Here is a 21,016-nt window from a genome sequence, read left to right on the forward strand (position 1 = left end):
ATGGCCTCCTTCTGCACTGTAAATTCTATGATAATCTATGATTGTCATTATGTTAAAGTGCCCAAAAGATATTTATCCAGAATGGACTTGTTTAAACCAAGTATCTTTTCAGCCCAGCTCCAAGAGCAAGTATGTGACAGTTCATATTTGTAATGGAAATCTGCAAAGTCAACGCTGTATTAAATGTGTTCAGGAACTGCTTGTGATGCCTGAATAGATTAAAGGTTTGTAGGTATGTTTGTAGAAGCCCAGCAAATGTGTGTTATTGTTTAGATATTACAAAGTGTCTAGAGCACAGAAACAGGCCATTTGGCCTGACTGGTCTGTGCTGGTGTTTGTATTCCACACGAGTATCTTCCCACCCCCACCCCTCTTCATCTCACTCTGTCAACTCTCCTATTCACTTCCCCCTCATGTGTTTATCCAGCTTCACCTTAAATGTCTCTACACTATTCATCTCGACCACTGCCCATGGGAGCGGGTTCCACACTCTCACCACTCTTTGGCTAAAGACGTTTCTCCTGAGTTACTCCTTGCATTTATTAGTCATTATCTTGTACAAACAGAGACTTGGTAGTACAGAGCTCGAATATTTCTGAAAAGAGAGACATGTTGTTGAAGCTTTTCATCTCGCACTTCCCAGGACAAACACGAGAATACCAAGTTTCAAGTAATCACAATTTATACAACAGGAGAAAAAGTTTACCAATTGGTTGGGAAAAGCAAGGGAACTCTCGGCTCCCCAAGCTCCTGAGTAATTCACAAAAGGTGCAAGACTTGAACATGTTCCTTTTGTTTGCAGCGAACAGCTCCATGTGTATGAATGTATGTCACATTCACATAGCAAGTGTAAATAAGCTTTTTATACAAGTTTAACCTGACTTCCTTGTTTCTGTACTCCGCCCCCCCCCCCCCCCCCCAATTTATAAAGTTTGGAATTGGCATATACTTTCGTAACCACGGTTTGCATAGGAAGTGTAAAGAGTTTTGTCCAGACCAGCAGTTTCACCATTTCTTTCGTAATTTGCCAAGTATCCTGGAGGTCAAAATTAGCTTCAGGTGGAAAAGTTCTTCCTGAATAACCAATCTCTGCTTGGGTCATTGAAGACAGATGGGGAAGGGTGTCCGGTGTGGACGGGCTGCATCCAAATCCAAGACCGAAATGGATTCTACGGGGGCAGCACGGTGGCACAGTGGTTAGCACTAATGCCTCACGCCGCCGAGGTCCCAGGTTCGATCCCGGCTCTGGGTCACTGTCCGTGTGGCGTTTGCACATTCTCCCCATGTTTGCGTGGGTTTCACCCCCATAACCCAAAGATATGCAGGGTAGGTAAATTGCCCCTTAATTGGAAAAAATGAATTGGGTGCACTAAATTATTTTAAAAATGGATCCTACGATTGAATGGTTCAGCGGGTAGCATTCCTGCCTCTGGGTCAGAAGGGTGTGGCTTCAAGACAAACTCTTTTCCAGAGTTCTGAGTTCAAAATCCAGACAGGCAGATTAGTGCAGAACTGAGGGAATGCAGTATTGTCACAGTGTTCCTCCTGGGCTTTATAAATCAAGGCATCGAGTGCGGCATGGTAGCACAGTGGTTAGTATTGTTGCTTCACATCGTCAGGCTATGGCATTTCAAGTGCTCACCTAAATACTACTTTTTTATTTTTGTTTATGTTTTTAAATTTAAATTGCCCAATTCTTTTTTGTTCCAATTAAGGGGCAATTTAGTGTGGCCAATCCACCCACCCTGCACATCTTTGGATTGTGGAGGTGAGACCCACGCAGACACGGGGAGAATCACCCAAATGCTTCTTAAATGTTGTGAGTGTTCCTGCCTCTACCACCCTTTTCAGACAGCGAGTTTCAGATTCCCACCACCCTCTGGGTGCTTTTCCTCAAATCCCCTCTCAACCTCCTGCCCCTTGTAGGTCCCCCTGTTGGCTTTCCCTGCTCTAAGGAGAATAACTCCAGCCTAACCAGTCTCTCGGGCTGCATCCAAATCCAAGACAGAAATGGATTCTACGGGGGCAGCACGGTGGCACAGTGGTTAGCACTAATGCCTCACGCCGCCGAGGTCCCAGGTTCGATCCCGGCTCTGGGTCACTGTCCGTGTGGCGTTTGCACATTCTCCCCATGTTTGCGTGGGTTTCACCCCCATAACCCAAAGATGTACAGATGTGCAAAAAGCAATAGTTGTAGGAGATTCAATGGTTAGGGGAATAGATAGGAGATTCTGTGGTCGCGAGCGAGACTCCCGGAAGGTATGTTGCCTCCCGGGTGCCAGGGCCAGGGATGTCTCGGATCGTGTCTTCAGGATCCTTAAGGGGGAGGGGGAGCAGCCAGAAGTCGTGGTGCACATTGGTACCAACGACATAGGTAGGAAAAGGGGTGTGGAGGTAATAAACAAGTTTAGGGAGTTAGGCTGGAAGTTGAAAGCCAGGACAGACAGAGTTGTCATCTCTGGTTTGTTGCCGGTGCCACGTGATAGCGAGGCTAGGAATAGGGAGAGAGTGCAGTTGAACACGTGGCTGCAGGAATGGTGTAGGAGGGAGGGCTTCAGGTATTTGGATAATTGGAGCGCATTCTGGGGAAGGTGGGACCTGTACAAGCAGGACGGGTTGCATCTGAACCAGAGGGGCACCAATATCCTGGGAGGGAGGTTTGCTAGTACTCTTCGGGAGGGTTTAAACTAATTTGGCAGGGGAATGGGAACCGGATTTGTAGTCCAGCAACTAAGGTAGCCGATATTCAGGACGCCAAAACATGTAATGAGGCAGTGGGGAAGGGAACACTGACAAAGGAGAGTATTTGCAGGCACGGAGATGGGTTGAAGTGTGTATACTTCAACGCAAGAAGCATCAGGAATAAGGTGGGTGAACTTAAGGCATGGATCGGTACTTGGGACTACGATGTGGTGGCCATCACGGAAACTTGGATAGAAGAGGGGCAGAAATGGTTGTTGGAGGTCCCTGGGTATAGATGTTTCAATAAGATTAGGGAGGGTGGTAAAAGAGGTGGGGGGGTAGCATTATTAATTAGAGATCGTATAACCGCTGCAGAAAGGCAGTTCGAGGAGTATCACCCTATTGAGGTAGTATGGGTTGAAGTCAGAAATAGGAAAGGAGCAGTCACCTTGTTAGGAGTTTTCTATAGGCCCCCCAATAGTAGCAGAGATGTGGAGGAACAGATTGGGAAACAGATTTTGGAAAGGTGCAGAAGTCATAGGGTAGTAGTCATGGGCGACTTTAACTTCCCAAATATTGAGTGGAAACTCTTTAGATCAAATAGTTTGGATGGGGTGGTGTTTGTGCAGTGTGTCCAGGAAGCTTTTCTAACACAGTATGTAGATTGTCCAACCAGAGGAGGGGCAATATTAGATTTAGTACTGGGTAATGAACCAGGGCAAGTGATAGATTTGTTAGTGGGGGAGCATTTTGGAGATAGTGACCACAATTCTGTGACTTTCACTTTAGTAATGGAGAGGGATAGGTACGTGCAACAGGGCAAGGTTTACAATTGAGGGAAGGGTAAATACGATGTTGTCAGACAAGAATTGAAGTGCATAAGTTGGGAACATAGGCTGGCAGGGAAGGACACAAGTGAAATGTGGAACTTGTTCAAGGAACAGGTGCTACATGTCCTTGATATGATTGTGTATTGAGTCTGAAGAGATAGGAGAGGTCTTGAATGAGTACTTTTCTTCTGTATTTACAAATGAGAGGGGCGATATTGTTGGAGAGGACAGTGTGAAACAGATTGGTAAGCTCGAGGAAATACTTGTTAGGAAGGAAGATGTGTTGGGCATTTTGAAAAACTTGAGGATAGACAAGAGCCCCGGGCCTGACGGGATATATCCAAGGATTCTATGGGAAGCAAGAGATGAAATTGCAGAGCCGTTGGCAATTATCTTTTCGTCCTCACTGTCAACAGGGGTGGTACCAGGGGATTGGAGAGTGGCGAATGTCGTGCCCCTGTTCAAAAAAGGAACTAGGGATAACCCTGGGAATTACAGGCCAGTTAGTCTTACTTCGGTGGTAGGCAAAGTAATGGAAAGGGTACTGAAGGATAGGATTTCTGAGCATCTGGAAAGACACTGCTTGATTAGGGATAGTCAGCACGGATTTGTGAGGGGTAGGTCTTGCCTTACAAATCTTATTGAATTCTTTGAGGAGGTGACCAAGCATGTGGATGAAGGTAAAGCAGTGGATGTAGTGTACATGGATTTTAGTAAGGCATTTGATAAAGTTCCCCATGGTAGGCTTCTGCACAAAGTAAGGAGGCATGGGATAGTGGGAAATTTGGCCAGTTGGATAACGGACTGGCTAACCGATAGAAGTCAGAGAGTGGTGGTGGATGGCAAATATTCAGCCTGGATCCCAGTTACCAGTGGTGTACCGCAGGGATCAGTTCTGGGTCCTCTGCTGTTTGTGATTTTCATTAATGACTTGGATGAGGGAGTTGAAGGGTGGGTCAGTAAATTTGCAGACGATACGAAGATTGGTGGAGTTGTGGATAGTAAGGAGGGCTGTTGTCGGCTGCAAAGAGACATAGATAGGATGCAGAGCTGGGCTGAGAAGTGGCAGATGGAGTTTAACCCTGAAAAGTGTGAGGTTGTCCATTTTGGAAGGACAAATATGAATGCGGAATACAGGGTTAACGGTAGAGTTCTTGGCATTGTGGAGGAGCAGAGAGACCTTGGGGTCTATGTTCATACATCTTTGAAAGTTGCCACTCAAGTGGATAGAGCTGTGAAGAAGGCCTATGGTGTGCTCGCGTTCATTAACAGAGGGATTGAATTTAAGAGCCGTGAGGTGATGATGCAGCTGTACAAAACTTTGGTAAGGCCACATTTGGAGTACTGTGTACAGTTCTGGTCGCCTCATTTTAGGAAGGATGTGGAAGCTCTGGAAAAGGTGCAAAGAAGATTTACCAGGATGTTGCCTGGAATGGAGAGTAGGTCTTACGAGGAAAGGTTGAGGGTGCTAGGCCTTTTCTCATTAGAGCGGAGAAGGATGAGGGGCGACTTGATAGAGGTTTATAAGATGATCAGGGGAATAGATAGAGTAGACAGTCAGAGACTTTTTCCCCAGGTGGAACACACCATTACAAGGGGACATAAATTTAAGGTGAAAGGTGGAAGATATAGGAGGGATATCAGAGGTAGGTTCTTTACCCAGAGAGTAGTGGGGGCATGGAATGCACTGCCTGTGGAAGTAGTTGAGTCGGAAACATTAGGGACCTTCAAGCAGCTGTTGGATAGGTACATGGATTACGGGAAAATGATATAGTGTAGATTTATTTGTTCTTAAGGGCAGCACGGTAGCATTGTGGATAGCACAATTGCTTCACAGATCCATGGTCCCAGGTTCGATTCCGGCTTGGGTCATTGTCTGTGCGGAGTCTGCACGTCCTCCCCGTGTCTGCGTGGGTTTCCTCCGGGTGCTCCGGTTTCCTCCCACAGTCCAAAGATGTGCGGGTTAGGTGAATTGGCCAATGATAAATTGCCCTTAATGTCCAAATTGCCCTTGGTGTTGGGTGGAGGTGTTGAGTTTGGGTAGGGTGCTCTTTCCAAGAGCTGGTGCAGACTCGGGGGGCCGAATGGCCTCCTTCTGCACTGTAAATTCAATGATAATCTATGATTAATCTAGGACAAAGGTTCGGCACAACATCGTGGGCCGAAGGGCCTGTTCTGTGCTGTATTTTCTATGTTCTATGTTCTCTTGCCAGCTAAACACTCCAGCCCAGGCAACATCCTGATGAATCACCTCTGCACCCTCTCCAGTGCAATCACTTCCTTCCTATAGTGTGGCGACCAGAACTGCACACAGTGCTCCATCTGTGATCTTAACCAGTGTTTTATACAGCTCCATCATAACCTCGCTGCTTTTTTATACCATGCCTTGGCTAATAAAGGCAAGTATCCCATATGCCTTCTTAACCACCTTAATGGCAGATGGAGTTTAATCTGGACAAGTGTGAGGTAATGTACTTTGGAAGGTCCAATGCATGTAGGAATTACACAGTAAATGGTAAAACTCTTGCGAGTATTGACAGGCAGAGAGATCTGGGCGCACGTGTCCACCGATCACTGAAAGTGGCAACGCATGTGGATAAGGTGGTCAAGAAGGCAAACAGCATGCTGCCCTTCATTGGTTGGGCATTGAATATAAAAGTTGGCACGTCATGTTGCAGCTGTACAGGACCGTAGGCCTCATTTGGAATATTGTGTACAATTCAGGTCGCCACACTACCAGAAGGATGTGGAGGCTTTGGAGAGGGTACAGAAGCGGTTTACTAGGATGTTGCCTGGTATGGAGGGCATTAGCTAGGAGCAGAGGTCAAATAAACTCCTGTTCTCACGAAAACGATGGAGGTTAAGAGGTGACCTGATAGAGGTCTACACGAATGGACAGAGTGGATAGTTAGATGCTCTTTCCTAGGGTAGGAGAGTCGAGTACTAGGGGACATAGGTTTAAAGTGCGGCGGGAAAAGTTTAGAACAGACGTGCAAGGCAATTCTTTTACACAGGGGAGGTAAATATATGGAATGTGCTGCCTGGGGAGGTGGTGGGAGCAGGTACGATAGCGGCATTTAAGGGATATCTAGACAAATATATGAATAGGGTGGGAATGGAAGGATACGGACTCTGTAAGTGCAGACAGTTTTCGTTTAGGCAGGTACCATGATCAGCGCGGGCTTGGAGGGCCGAAGGGCCTGTTCCTGTGTTGTATTGTTCTTATCTACAATCCGTGATGGTTTCTTTTCTCACTATTACTGAGTCTAGCTCTCAATTTATATTCCTGACTCTCAAAGCTTTAAAATTCCACCCAGCTACTATGGTGGGATGTTAACCTGAGGTCTCAATGACTAGTCCAGTGACATCACGAATACATTTACCATCTCCCCAACTACATGGATGCAAATTCTTTGTTTCAGTCTGTGACTCAGCAGAAAAATAGGAGCGGTAGAAATGACACTGGCATTGGCAGTTTGTGTGCCTGCTGATTGGGCGATGCTGTGTTCCTCTGGGACTATTGCATTATAATGGAAACTTCTGGGTATTTAGAAAGCTACAGCTTCCTGATGGCGTCAGAGAGCTCTCTGCTCCCCCATCAGTATCTATCAGTCCTCACCTTCCTCTTTCTCTTCTTGTTTTTTTTTTAGCATTAATAGACGCAATCACCACAAACGGGAGCGCGGCGGGGGCTGGGCGTCGCTCCGAATCGGGTAAACCGTACCAGCGAAAGTCTGCCAGCAGCGGGACTGAAAATGGGACCACGACAGAGAAGGAGACCAAAGTCGATTCCGCAAAGGTTTACACGAAAGAGCAGCTTGAAGGAGTCCAGAGGTATGGGTCCCCGCTTTGGAAGTGACGATCAGTGTTGTGCTTTTTATTTTTGTTGTTGGTAGTTTTGTACACTGACACCACGGCCTTGCAACAGACCATTCGGCCCAACTGATATGTGCCGGTGTTTATGCTGAACATTAGGCTCCTCCATCTCACCCAATTGACATATCCTTCTATTCCTTTCTCCTACCTCTGTTTCTCCATCTTCCCCTTAATGTATCTTTGTTATTCACCTCAGCCATTCACTGTGGGAGCCAGTTCTATTTTGGAATGGAGCAAGTGTGTAATTAGGGGACGAAACAAGCACCGGAAACGCTGCCCTCTGAGCCGTTTGAAGGTGGAGGCGGGACATGTTTTGTTTGTCATGACGAATGTGAATGTCCCGGGTAAAACCGTCTTTTGAGTGCAGTGGTGTGAGGTGCTCTCCTAATCGGTCTGTGTATCTTGTCAAGTTGCTTCACACCGCCGTGTATCGACTCGGCACCCAACAGTCCGAAGGTGTGTGATAGGGCGACACGTTGGCGCAGTGGTTAGCACTGCTGCCTCGCGGCGCTGAGGACCCGGGTTCGATCCCGGGTCACTGTCCGTGTGGAGTTTGCACATTCCCCCCGTGTCTGCGTGGGTCTCACCCCCACAACCCAAAGATGTGTAGCTAAATTGCCCCTTAATTGGAAACATTAAAAAATGGTGTGTCATACTCCAAACACAAAAACAGCACAGGCGGCCATTCGGCCCATTCTCCCTGCTCTGGCTCTTTGTTCGAACTATCCAGTTCTCCGCTCTTTCCAAAAGTGTGGTACCCAGAATATAAATAAAGGATCAAATTACATTTCTCATCGAATTGGTGCAGTGTGAAATCTTATTTTGAATTTGCCTTTAAAGAAAAAACATATTTCCAAAGCTTTTTAACCCAATGGCAGCAGAGAAACGCTCTCGGTATTTTCTAAAAATATTTAAATGTCCAGTTGTGGTTCCATAACCTCCTGACCAAAAGCTGGATTAGGCTGGAGAGCACTTTCAGCAGGCAAAACTCCATTGGCCCAATGTTTCTATTTGCTTCGGATATCTAGAAACTCTTCCCAGCTTGAATGAAACATTTTGAAATATAGTTGTCATTCACAGCGGCGCAGTGGCTAGCACTACTGCATCGCAGCACCACAGCTCGACTGCCTGTGTGGAGTCTGCACGTTCTCCCCGTGTGTGCGTGGGTTTCCTCCGGGTGCTCCGGTTTCCTCCCACAGTCCAAATATGTGCAGGTTAGGTGGATTGGCCACGATAAATTGTCTCCAAAGGTTAGCTGGGTTTACAGGGATAGGGCAGGGATTGGGTCAGTGAAGGGTGTTCTTTCAAATGGTCGGTGCAGACTCGATGGGCCGAATAGCCTTCTGCCCTGTCAGGATTCTCTGATGGTATGACTTGCATTTTCAGCTGAATTAGAATGTTTTTTTCGTCCTTCAGCCCTACAATCCTCCGAGATCTCTACACTCCTCCAATTCAGGCCACCTGTACACACATGAGCTCCCTTGCTCCATCATCGGCAGCTGTGTCTTTAGCTGCCTGGGCCTGAATCTCTCCCTAAACCTCTCCGCCTCTCTCGCACTTGCTCTCACTCTCTCTTTTCCCCACTAAGACACTCCTTACAATTAAAAGCTCGGCTGGTTGGAAAGAGGACCCAGACAGAGGCCAGTGAATCGGGCGCCTTCTATGCCCACTGTGGTCCTCTGCAGTGAATGCAGCGGAGACTGAAATGTCAGTGGTCCTGCTGAGCCACACCATTAGTTGATGCTTAACCGAGTTGACCAACACGGCGTGGAGATGGAAGGCTGCTACCAAAACCTACCTCGTTGTCGAAGCTTCTGGCCACCTGCCCCAATATCTCCTTATGTGACTCGGTGTCAAATCTTGTTTGGTAATCGCTCTTGTGAAGCGTTTCGGGATGTTTTTAATATGTTGCTGAAAGATGGGAACTGTTTTTCTGTAGAAGGTGTTGATCATTCCCAATGGATTTGAATTTGTAAACTCTGGAATGTTTACCATTGGATGTTTGCTGCTTTGGAGCCTTTAGGGCTTCTAGCTGTTTGTGGATGGCAATGCAACAATTGAACAGTGTGCGGATGGCTACTTCAATAATTCATCGGTCTGCCTCATCAATAATAAAGGCAGATTATAGGTTTTGAAATAAAAGCACCGAGTGCTGGAAATATTCAACAGGTCTGGCAGCATCTGCAGAGAGAGAGAGAAATAATAATCTTTATTAGTGTCCCAAGTAGGCTTACATTGACACTGCAATGAAGTTACTGTGAAAATCCCCTAGTCGCCACATTCCGGCGCCTGTTTGGGTACACAGAGGGAGAATTCAGAATGTCCAATTCACCTAACAGCACGTCTTTCGGAACATGTGGGAGGAAACCGGAGCACCCGGAGGAAACCCACACAGACACGGGGAGAACGTCCAGACTCCACACAGACCGTGACCCAAGCCGGGAATCGAACCCGGGACCCTGGTGCTGTGCAGCAGTGGTGCTAGCCGCTGTGCCGGCCAAATCATTAACGTTTCATTGGGACTGGAGTACATTAGAGATGCGAGGTGTTTGAAGCAAGAGGCCGCGAAAGAGGGGAGTGGGAAAGTACAAAATGGGAGGTCTGTGATAGGGTGGAAGCCTGCACAAATTACATGGCAAAAGGTTTCATGGTGAAAATTCAGAGCGAGTGGAAATGGGACAAGTAAAGGAAACCAAGAGGAGGTGTGACTGGCAGGATAGCAGCCGTTTGAACTCAACACAAAGGAATTCAGAAAGAAACCAGCAAAATACAAAGTTTTGCAAAATGAGGGTCGAGGTTATGATGTAAAATTGGAGTGTAAACTGTGAAGTCAAAAGATGGGGTGCTGTTCCTCAAACTTGCATTCCGCGGCACTGCAGCAGGCCAAGGACAAAGATCAGCGAGCTCGGAGCAAGGTGGAGATTTGAAATGTCAATGACGGGAAGTTCAGCATCTAAACAGACGTGTTTTGCAATGCGGCCATCCAATCTGTATCAGATTGGTGCAGACAACATTGTGAGCAGCCAATACCGTAAACTAAATTGGAAAAGTACAAATAAATCACTGTTTCACTTGTAAGGAGTGTTTGGGGCCTCGGGTGGTATGCATGATTTATGTCTGTGTTTTTACAGGGCTAGAATGAACCATTTTGAATCACTGAGTTGGTCCTAAATGGTACAGTCCTAAACCTTTCAATCATTCACATCTGCCAACAACTTTATCTCCTCTGGAAATCTGCAACTTCAAGTTCCCACTCCTGGAGTTCACTGGCTGGAGAAGTCTGAATTCTTTGATCCTTAATTTTCTTGTTAACATTTTCTCTTTGCAATTGAAGATGTAAGTCGCTCCTGTTGGTAGTGTTGGAACATTCCGTGATCCGTATTGCTGACATTCCATTCTATCAACTGGACAATCTTGTGGTGTTTTCAGAAACTTGGGTTTGGAGGTGTCTATGGAGCGAGGTTACTCAATTAACTTGGTGAACTATTTCCTGTTTAATATTCACATTTTCTAAATGTCTCGCTCTTGAATGAGAAGTAACACTGAATTTTGAGTTTGTTGAATAAGCACTATCGTTGGAAGCCAGCATTTTGGAGTATATCTGGAAATCAGGAATAGGCCATTCGAGCCTGCTCCGCCAATCAATAAGATCATTGCTGGTCAGATTGTGGCCTCTACTTTCCTGTCTCGCCCGATACCATTTGTCAGTCAATAATCTGCCCAATTCAGCCTTAAAAATATCCAATGTCCCGGCCTCCACTGCTGTCTGGGGGAGCGAATTCCACCGACTCACGATCCTCCGAGAGGAACAAATTCTCCTCACCTCCATCTTAAGTGGACAACACCTTATTTTGAAACAGTCCCCCTGGTTCCAGTCTCTCCCACAAGTGGAAACATCCTCCTAGCTTTCACCTTGTCAGGTCCCCTCAGGATATTTGTATGTATCAATATGATTACTTATTCTAAACTCTAATGAATACAGGCCCAAACTGTTCAACCTTTTCTTCATCTTTGGGATCAGTTGAGTGAACCTTCTCTTAAACTGCTTCTAATGCAATTATATCCTTTCTTGTATAAGGAGCCCAAAACTCTACACACCCTGTACAACTGAGCAAAACGTCCCTACTTTTATATTCCGTTTCCCCGCAGTAAACAACAACATTCCATTTCCCTGTTAATCACTTGCTGTACCTGCTTCTGAACGCTTTGTGATTCTTGTACCAGGACACGTCGATGCTATGACCAAAAAAGCACAACAAAGCCTATACTTCCTCGGGAAAGGCAAGGAAATTCGGCATGTCCACTTTTACAGATGCACCATGGAAAGCATCCTATCCGGCTGCATCACAGCCTGGTATGGCAACTGCTCGGCCCAGGACCGCAAGAAACTTCAGAGAGTCGTGAACACAGCCCAGTCCATCACACAAACCTGCCTCCCATCCATTGACTCCATGTACACCTCCCGCTGCCTGGGGTAAGCGGGCAGCATAATCAAAGACCCCTCCCACCCGGCTTACTCACTCTTCCAACTTCTTCCATCGGGCAGGAGGTACAAAAGTCTGAGAACACGCACAAAAATATTCAAAAACAGCTTCTTCCCCGCTGTTACCAGACTCCTAAGCGACCCTCTTATGGACTGACCTGATTAACACTACACTCCTGTATGCTTCACCCGATGCCGGTGTCTATGTATTTACGTTGTGTACCTTGTACTGTTATGTATTTTCTTTGCATGTACTAAATGATCTGTTTGAGCTGCTTGCAGAAAAATACTTTGCACTGTACCTTGGTACACGTGACAATAATCCAATCCACCTGGATTCCTCTGCAATCTCTTTTCATGAAAATATTCCATTTGCTTTTTCTTCTTCCTGCCAGAGTGGATGAGTTCAGATTTTTCCACAGTTTACGCCATCTGCCAAATTTTTCCCAGTCACTTGACGTATCCTGTTTCCTTTTTCAGACCCCTCATGACCTCTTCACAACTTACTTATCTTTGTGACATCAGCAAATTTACATTTGGTTCTTTCATAAAGTCATTGATATTTTGATTGTGAATGGTTGAGGCCCCATCACTGTGGCACTCCACTGGTTTCATCTTTCCAACCTGAAAATTACCCATTATTCCTTCTTCCCGTTAGTTAGCCAATCCACTATCCATGCTACGATGTTACCCCCACACCCTGAGCTCCTCTTACTCTTATGAGTAACTGCACTGGGCTTGATGTATGAACAGCTAACTTTCTATTTGCCGAGGGTCCGTTTGCACCTTAACTGTTCCAACTTCTCTGCAGGATAAAGAGATGTAAAGATTACTACGAGATTCTGGGGACCAATAAAGATGCCTCCGAAGAGGATCTGAAGAAAGCTTACAGAAAACTGGCGTTGAAGTTCCACCCAGACAAAAACCACGCACCCGGAGCAACCGAGGCCTTTAAAGGTGAGTTTTGGAGACTTGTTTATCCAGCTAAAGTTCCTTATCCCTCTTAACGTAAGAACACAAGAAATAGGAGCTGTAACTAGGCCACTCGGCCCCTCGAGCCTGCTGCACCATTCAGTAAGGCTGATCGTCTACAGTGTAGAAGGAGGCCATTCAGCCCATCGATACTGATCTGATCGTGGCCTCAACTTGATTTTCCTGCCTGTCCCCCATAACCCTGGACTCCCTTGTCAATCAAAAATCTGTCTAACTTGAATAGATTCAATGGGCCCAGTGTCCTGTACTTTCCACAGAAGATAGTTGCAAACATTAACGATCCTCTGAGTAAGAAGTTTAAGGGATGGACCCACCACCCATGTTTAACTCGAAAGTTTAAAGATGGAATGAAACTGGGCATAATGGTGGCGCAGTGGTTAGCACTTCAGTCTCACAGCGCCGAGGTCCCAGGTTCGATCCCGGCTCTGGGTCACTGTCCGTGTGGAGTTTGCACATTCTCCCCGTGTCTGCGTGGGTTTTGCCCCACAACCCAAAGATGTGCAGGGTGGGTGGATTGGCCACGCTAAATTGCCCCTTAATTGGAAAAAATGAATTGGGTACTCTAAATTAATTTTTTTTTTTTTTTAGAAAGATGGTATCAAACTTAAAGCATATAATTTTGCTAAGATAGGTGGGGGGGTCTGAAGATTGTCCAGAATCTAAGGAACAGCAAAGGGTGACGAGATCAATAAGACGGAAACATTAGCGTACCAGAGAAAGCTGGCCAAAAATATAAAAACAGATAGTAAAAGTTTTTATAAATATTTAATAAAGAAAAGGTTAACAAAGTTGGTCCAATAGAAAGTGAGTCTAGGGGGGAGGGGTTTGGGGGGTTGCTTTTTTTAGATTGTGTTTTGTACTTAACCCTGTTGGGTTCTTTTTTCTTTCTCATTTTGTTATTGATATTTTATGAAAACCTTTAATAAAAATTATTTAAATAAAAAGAGTCTGGGGAATTGAAATTGGAAAACAAGAAGATGGCGGATTATTCGGAAAACAAAGGTTGTTTTAAGGGATTTATATTTGCGGTGATGAACATTAGGCAGCACAGTGGTTAGCACTGCTGCTTTACTGCGACAGTGACCCGGGTTTGATTGCAGCCTTTGGTTGCTGTCTGTGTGCCCGTGTGTGCGTGGGTTTCCTCCGGCTGCTCCGGTTTCCCCCCACAGTCCAAAGATGTGCAATTTAGTTTACGGGGCTATGGGGATAGGGCTGGTTGGGTGGAGCAGTGGGCCCATGTCGGGTGCTCTTTCAGAGGGTCGGAGCAGACTCAATGGGCTGAATGGCCTCCTTCTGCACTGTAGGGAATCTATGATTAGAACGAAAGTATAGTATTGGGTGTGCTTAATTTAATGCTGTCCCTGGAAAGTTAGAACAGATAGGTAGCTTTATCCTGCGCAAAGGTGTTTGTATGTATGGGGGTTGGTTACGTTCTCACTGGTGTTTTGATTTGGACTTGGAGAGGGCACGGTGTGAAGAATAAGTAGTAGCAAGTCGGTGCTTAGCAACAGGAGGGTGCTTCCAGAAGGAAGGGCTTTCCTTTGTCTTTCGTATTAATTGGAAGCTAGAGCAGTTGGAGACCGGATTCTGGGGAGTGAACAGCTCTCAACTCTGCCAGGAAAAGCAGGACAGGAAAGGGAGTTTCAAAGGTGCAGGCTTCCTAAGGAGCAAGATACATTTCAGATAACCAGGGAATTTGGACAGAAGGGGAAGTCTCGAGTAAGTGAACAGAGACCAAGGTATTGTTCAGAAGAATTCACGGACGAGTAACCAAAGTAGGACAGTAGACTTCAACGGTCGATGAAACATTTGGTGTCACTTTAATACATTCTGGGAATCGAGTTAAAGGAATTGTGAGCAGTTTTCACAGCAGCCAAGACAAATAAATCCTAAAGTGATTTGCCATTAAAAGTGGAATGGAAGCTTTGTTTAAAAGTGTCACTTGTAAAACCTGGACTGGATTTCGGAATGCAAACTGTCAAGGGAAAGCATAATTGAAAGAGAAGATTTCAAAGCATGTTTTTGAGAGTGGAATTTGGAAAATCTCATGTGGCAATCCAGAGGGATTCTGAGGAGAAAACCACAGACGATAACTTGGGTTCAGAGCGGAATGTGTATTTGTCCACAGTCGTCTTTTTGTGTTAATGAGACCATTGTAGATTAGGATGTACTTTGTAATTCATGTTTATCTTTAAATCTGTGTGTATTTGTTGAGTGAAGGGATATTGTATCATAATACAATTTTTCCATGTTTAATAAATGTTTTATCTTGTTAAAATTAATAAGCGGTCCTGTAACTCTGTCCCTCCAAAAGTTTTACTTTTATAAAATGAAATAGGATCTTTTGAGTCAGGGTTCCATTCTGCGATCTTCCCGTCCTGTTATAACATCAACTGGGATGGTAACAAGATGAATTGAACAGGTATTTTGCTTGCGCCTTCACTATAGAGGATACCAGTAATATCTCAGAAGCGGCTATAAAACTGAATCGGGAAGGGAGGGAGGAATCCGGGAAAATTAAGTCGCCAGAGAAGTTATACTGAGGAGCTTGTTGGGGCTGCTGGCTGGCGTGTGCCCGTGACCTGACGGATTTCATCCGTGGGTCCTAAAAGAAGTTTTGCGTCAGATAGTTGAAGCATGGGTTTTACATTTTCCAAAACTCTCCAGGTGAGGGGCTGTCCCATTTGATTGGGAGATAGCAAATGTAATTCCATTATTCAAAAAGGGTGGGAGGCAGAGTGGGAAACTACAGGCCAGTTAGCTTGACATCTGTTGTCGGGAAAATGTAAGAAGCTAATTACTAAAGATGTTAGAAAAGGGCACCTGGATAAGCTCAAGGTAATCGGGCAGAGTCAAAATGGTTTTGTGAACAGGAAATCATGCTTAACGAACCTATTGGAATAAATAATCTGTGCTGTGGATAAAGGGAAACCAAGTAATCTATTCTGTGGATAAAGGGAAACAAATCGATGTACTGTACTTAGATGTGCAGAAGGCATTTTTTAAGGTGCTACATCAAAGCTCATGGTATCGGGGGTGACCTATTGGAATGGATAGAAGATTAGCTGACTGACGGGAAGCAGAGATTAGGCATACATGGGTCTTTTTCAGGTTGGCAAGAGGTAACACGCCATAGGGATCAGTGCTGGGGACTTGTCTGTTTACCATTTGTGTAAATAACCAAAATGAAGAGATGAATGAGATGGTGGCCAAATTTGCTGATAACACAAAGATAGGTAGGGAAGTAAGTTGTGAAGAGGACATAAGGAGACTACAGAAATATATAGATAAGTTAAGAAAGTGGGCAAAGATCGGGCAAATGGATTATGTGGCAAAATGTGAAATTCTCCACTTTGGCAGGAAGAATAAACAAGAAGCAAATTATCTAAGTGGTGAGATTGCAGAGCTATTGAAGTGCAGAGGGATCTGGGTGTCCTAGAGCATGAATCACCATAAGCAGATTCAGCAAGTAATTAGAAAAGGTATCCTTTATTGCGAGGGGAATTGAATACAAGTGTAGGGAGGTTATATTTTAGTTGTACAGGAAATTGGTGAGGCCACATCTGGAGTATTGTGTACAGTGTTAGGTGGTCTTATTTAAGGAAGGATGTAAAAGCAGTTCAGAGGATGTTTACCGGACTAATACCTGGAATGAGCAGGTTGTCTTATGAGGAAAGGTTGGACAGGCTGGGCTTGTAGAAGAGTAAGAGGCGACTAAAGATCCTGAGGGGTAAAAGCAAATTACTGCAGATGCTGGAATCTGAAACAAAAACAGAAAATCCTGGACAATCTCAGCAGGCCTGACAGCATCTGTGGAGAGAGAAGGGATCTAACGCTTTGAGTCTGGATGACTCTTTGTCCAAGCTAGCTGCTGAGAAGATCCTGAGGGGTATTGACAGGGTGGATGTGGAGAGGATGTTTCCCCTTGTCGGAGAATCTAGTACTAGAGGTAACTGTTTAAAAATAAGGATCGCCCACTTAAAACAGGAATGGGGCGAAACCTTTTCACTGAGGGTCGGTAGTCTTTGGAACTCACTTCCTGGCAGTGGAAGCGGAGTCCTTGAATATTTTCGAGGCAGAGCGAGGTAGATTCTTGGTAAACAAGGGGCTGATGGGTTATTGGGGCGTGACATTTGATTATTCTCACATCAGCCATGAATGTATTAAATGGTGGAGCAGGCTTGAGGGGCTGAATGGCCCACTCCTTTGTATGCTGGTAATAAATTCCTCATCTCTATCTTCAATAGAAGGTGCCTTATTTTTTAATGGTGCTCTGTTGAACGATATTTTGAGAAGCAGTCGGGAGCACACCAATGATGGTTTTGCATCACTGCCCAGTTGTGTGTCTATATCTACCTGTCCCTTGCCCTGTTCAATGGCTGATCCACTTTTATTTTGCTCTAGGCCTCCACCACCTCTCGAGGTAAAGCGCTCTGTGGCTCAAAATCTCTCCTTTCTATAATGCTCTCTGATGTTTTATTCTTCACCTCTTCAAGTCAAGAAGGACATTTAAACTAGGCTCTGTAGTGGTACCAGCAGCTTTCCCCCCCCCCCCCCCCCCCCTCCCTGCTCACATGCTTACATAGGAACAGAACAAGACCATTCAGCCCCTCTCTGCCAATCAGTTGGGTCATCTGTGTTGTACATCCAGGATGGGTCAATGGAATTTTGTTGGTTACAGGTATTTGGGACTATAGAACCATCAAATTCAGTTTTGAAATACGTAACTAAGTCCCCGGCCTCAAACGCTTTTTGATGAAGAATGTTCCAGATTTTCCCTTTGTGTGATATCCCCCTCAACGGCCTGGCTCCAGCTGTCAGGTTCTGCCCCCTTGTTCGGAGCTTCCCCCATCAGGGGAAATGGTTTCCCTCTATCGACTCTATCAAAGATGTGGAGGTGCCGGCGTTGGACAGGGGTGAGCACAGTAAGAAGTCTTACAACACCAGGTTAAAGTCCAACGGGTTTGTTTCAAACACTAGCTTTCGGAGCGCTGCTCCTTCCTCGGGTGAATCACCTTCATTCACCTGAGGAAGGAGCAACGCTCCAAAAGCTTGTGTTTGAAACAAACCTGTTGGACTTTAACCTGGTGTTGTAAGACCCTATCCCTGGTGTTGTAAGACCCTATCAAAGCCATCATACGGGCGGCACGGTAGCACAGTGGTTAGCACTGTTGTTTCACAGTTCGATTCCCGGCTTGGGCCACTGTCTGTGTGGAGTCTCCTTGACTTGTTCTACTTCGCGATCTCTCTGGTATCACCGGCCTGGACACCTGAGGTCCGATTTCATGTAGTTTAAATCTGATGGGTAAAGCATTTAGGGCAATGGGGAAGGGGGGCAGGAGTAGGGGAGTGGATCTAATTGTGAGCGATGGTGGTATAGTGGTGAGCATAGCTGCCTTCCAAGCAGTTCACCCGGGTTCGATTCCCGGCCATCGCAATAATAAATTGGAAACTTTTCTGGGGCTGGTTTAGCACACTGGGCTAAATCGCTGGCTTTGGAAGCAGACCAAGGCAGGCCAGCAGCACGGTTCAATTCCCAGACCAGCCTCCCCGAACAGGCGCCGGAATGTGGCGACTAGGGGCTTTTCACAGTAACTTCATTTGAAGCCTACTTGTGACAATAAGCGATTTCCATTCCATTCCATTGAAGAGCTCCACCAAGGAGCTGGTAAAAGGGCATGAAGCAGAATGGAACCTTTCTGTGCTTTATAATTCTGTGATTGTACAGCACGTCTATATTCGCCCAAAATGTCTCGTCTGTGTGTCTATCACGAGCTAAATGCAGAACTTCCTCTGACTGAATATTGCAAAGCTCTTAAACCCCCCCCCCGTAACAATAGGCAGCAGAGTCCCATTGGCTTTTGGCTTCAATTCCATATCATTGTTGATGTTGTACCTTCTCCATGTGGGAATGTGCAATATTTCTTCACCCGAAACATCACTTCACTTCCTCCCATTCAGTCCTTTTAATCCTGTCTTCTAGAACTGTGCCCCCACCCCCCCCCCCCCCGGCCCGGCTGTCAGCCCACCCTCCCCGGCTGTGTTCCCCACCCCCGGGTCCCGGCTATGTGTCGTCGTCCCCGTTCTCTTCCCCCCCCCCCCTCCCCCCGCCCAGGTTTGCGACCCCCCTCCTGCCTGGCCGTGTGTGTCTCGCCCCCACCTCCCGCCCGGCTGTCTCTCTCTTCTCTCTCTCTCTTTCCCCCCCCCACCCCCACCATTCCCCGGCTGTGTGTGTCTGCCCACCCCCCGGGGGCCCGGCTGTGTGTTCCCTCCCCCCCCCCCCCCCCCCCCCCCCATCCCAATCCAGCTGTGCGTGTCTGTCGCCCTCGCCTGTCCGTGTCGCCCACCTCCTTTGTAAAGCACTCGGGAGACAATATTTTTAAAAATAAACTTAAAGTATCCAATTTTTTTTTCCAACAAGGGGCAATTTATCGCGGCCAATCCACCTACCCTGCACATCTTTTGGGTTGTGGGGGTGAGACCCACGCAGACACGGGAAGAATGTGCAAACTCCACACGGACAGTGACCCGGGGCCGGGATCAAACCAGGGACCTCGGCGCCGTGCGACAGCAATGCCAACCCACTGCGCCACCGTGCTGCCCCCGGAGACATATTTGGGGGTTTTGAGCTTTGCTTACGCTGTCACATTGACTACAAAGTCACAATCCATAGCGATTGGACAGGACCCGTCTTCCGCATGATCGGAACAAACAATCGGAGTAAAGTTTAATAAGCTAACGTTTTTAAAAATAAAGATATTAAAGCAATAACTTTCATTTTAATAGTGTCTTTCACAACATTGGTATGCCCCAAAGCACCAATGAAGTGTAATCACTGTTGTTCTCTAGCAGATAGGGCAACCGCTTTGTGCATAGCAGGCGCCCACTAACAGCCATGTGATATTGACCAGAATGACTTTTCTGTATGAAAATGTTGAGGGAGAATTGGTGGCCAGAACACTGAGGCAAACTCCCCTGCTCTTCAAACTAGTGAAATGGAAGTTTTTTGTGCACATTTTGATGGATTCTCATTGCTAGCTTCTAATCTCTCTCTCTCTCTCTCACTTCAAATCGGTAGCAATTGGAAATGCCTATGCTGTACTGAGTAACCCAGCGAAACGTAAAGACTACGATCAATACGGTGACAGCCAGTCTCCTGGTAACTACCAACATGGAGGCTTCGAATTTCACCGGAATTACGAATCGGACATTACTCCAGAGGATCTATTTAACATGTTCTTTGGAGGAGGATTCCCATCAGGTACAATCCAAAATGCATATTTTTAAAAATATAGTTACACCAATTACAAATCTGTGTGTGGGCTGACGTTATTTCTTTTTAAAAATAAATTTAGAGTACCCAATTATTTTTTTTCCAATTAAGAGGCAATTTAGCGCGGCCAATCCACCGACCTTGCACATCTTTGGGTTGTGGGGGTGAGACCCACGCAGACACAGCGAGAACGTGCAAACTCCACACGGACAGTGACCCAGAGCCGGATTGAACCCGGCTCCTCGACTTCGGGAGACAGCAGAACTAACCACTGCCACCGCCCTTGGGCTAGGATTATTTCTTTTGCAGAATTAAAAACGAAAAAGTCTCTCTCTCTTTCCGTGCTAGATTATTGGATTTATTTGATGCTACTGTGATTGTTCAGTTCTTTATTTATTGTTTTAGGAAATACACAACCATATACCAATGGAAGAGCAAGAGCATCTCATCAATCGTATCACAGAGGGGAGAGAGAGGAAGAAAGGGCTGATGTATGTATCTAGGGACAATAAACTGCCCCCCAAGGTCATTGGCAAATATGATTTACAAATTTGCAATTACGCTTGAAGTTGATTAAACTTTATAGAATAATAATCTTTATTAATGTCACAAGTAGGCTTAAATTAACACTGCAATGAAGTTACTGTGAAAGTCCCCTAGTCGCCACATTCCGGCACCTGTTCTGGCACCACCGAGGGAGAATTCCCAATTCACCTAACAAGTACGTCTTTCGGGACTTGTGGGAGGAAACTGGAGCACCCGGAGGAAACTCACGCAGACACAGGGAGAAGGTGCAGACTCCGCACAGGCAGTGACCCAAGCCGGGAATCTAACCTGGGACCCTGGCGCTGTGAGGCAACAGTGCTCGCCACTGATGCT

The 21,016-nt window shown here is 46.1% G+C and overlaps 1 protein-coding gene and 1 non-coding gene across 2 annotated transcripts in view; both read left to right on the top strand.

Annotated features, from left to right (window-relative positions):
* dnajb14 (DnaJ heat shock protein family (Hsp40) member B14) overlaps positions 1-21,016 on the top strand; it is a 48,060-nt gene that overhangs the window by 18,561 nt on the left and 8,483 nt on the right. Inside the window, exons 2-5 of the mRNA XM_072495270.1 lie at positions 7,163-7,346; positions 12,683-12,828; positions 19,943-20,125; positions 20,543-20,628. Of these exons, the coding sequence (XP_072351371.1) occupies positions 7,163-7,346; positions 12,683-12,828; positions 19,943-20,125; positions 20,543-20,628 (599 nt within the window). The remainder of the gene's footprint in view (positions 1-7,162; positions 7,347-12,682; positions 12,829-19,942; positions 20,126-20,542; positions 20,629-21,016) is intronic.
* On the top strand, positions 18,230-18,301 carry trnag-ucc (transfer RNA glycine (anticodon UCC)). Its single transcript has one exon. It is a non-coding gene; the product is annotated as a tRNA-Gly (tRNA).

Source organism: Scyliorhinus torazame, chromosome 3 (assembly GCF_047496885.1).
Source record: "Scyliorhinus torazame isolate Kashiwa2021f chromosome 3, sScyTor2.1, whole genome shotgun sequence".
In the NCBI taxonomy this organism is placed as follows: Eukaryota; Metazoa; Chordata; class Chondrichthyes; order Carcharhiniformes; family Scyliorhinidae; genus Scyliorhinus; species Scyliorhinus torazame.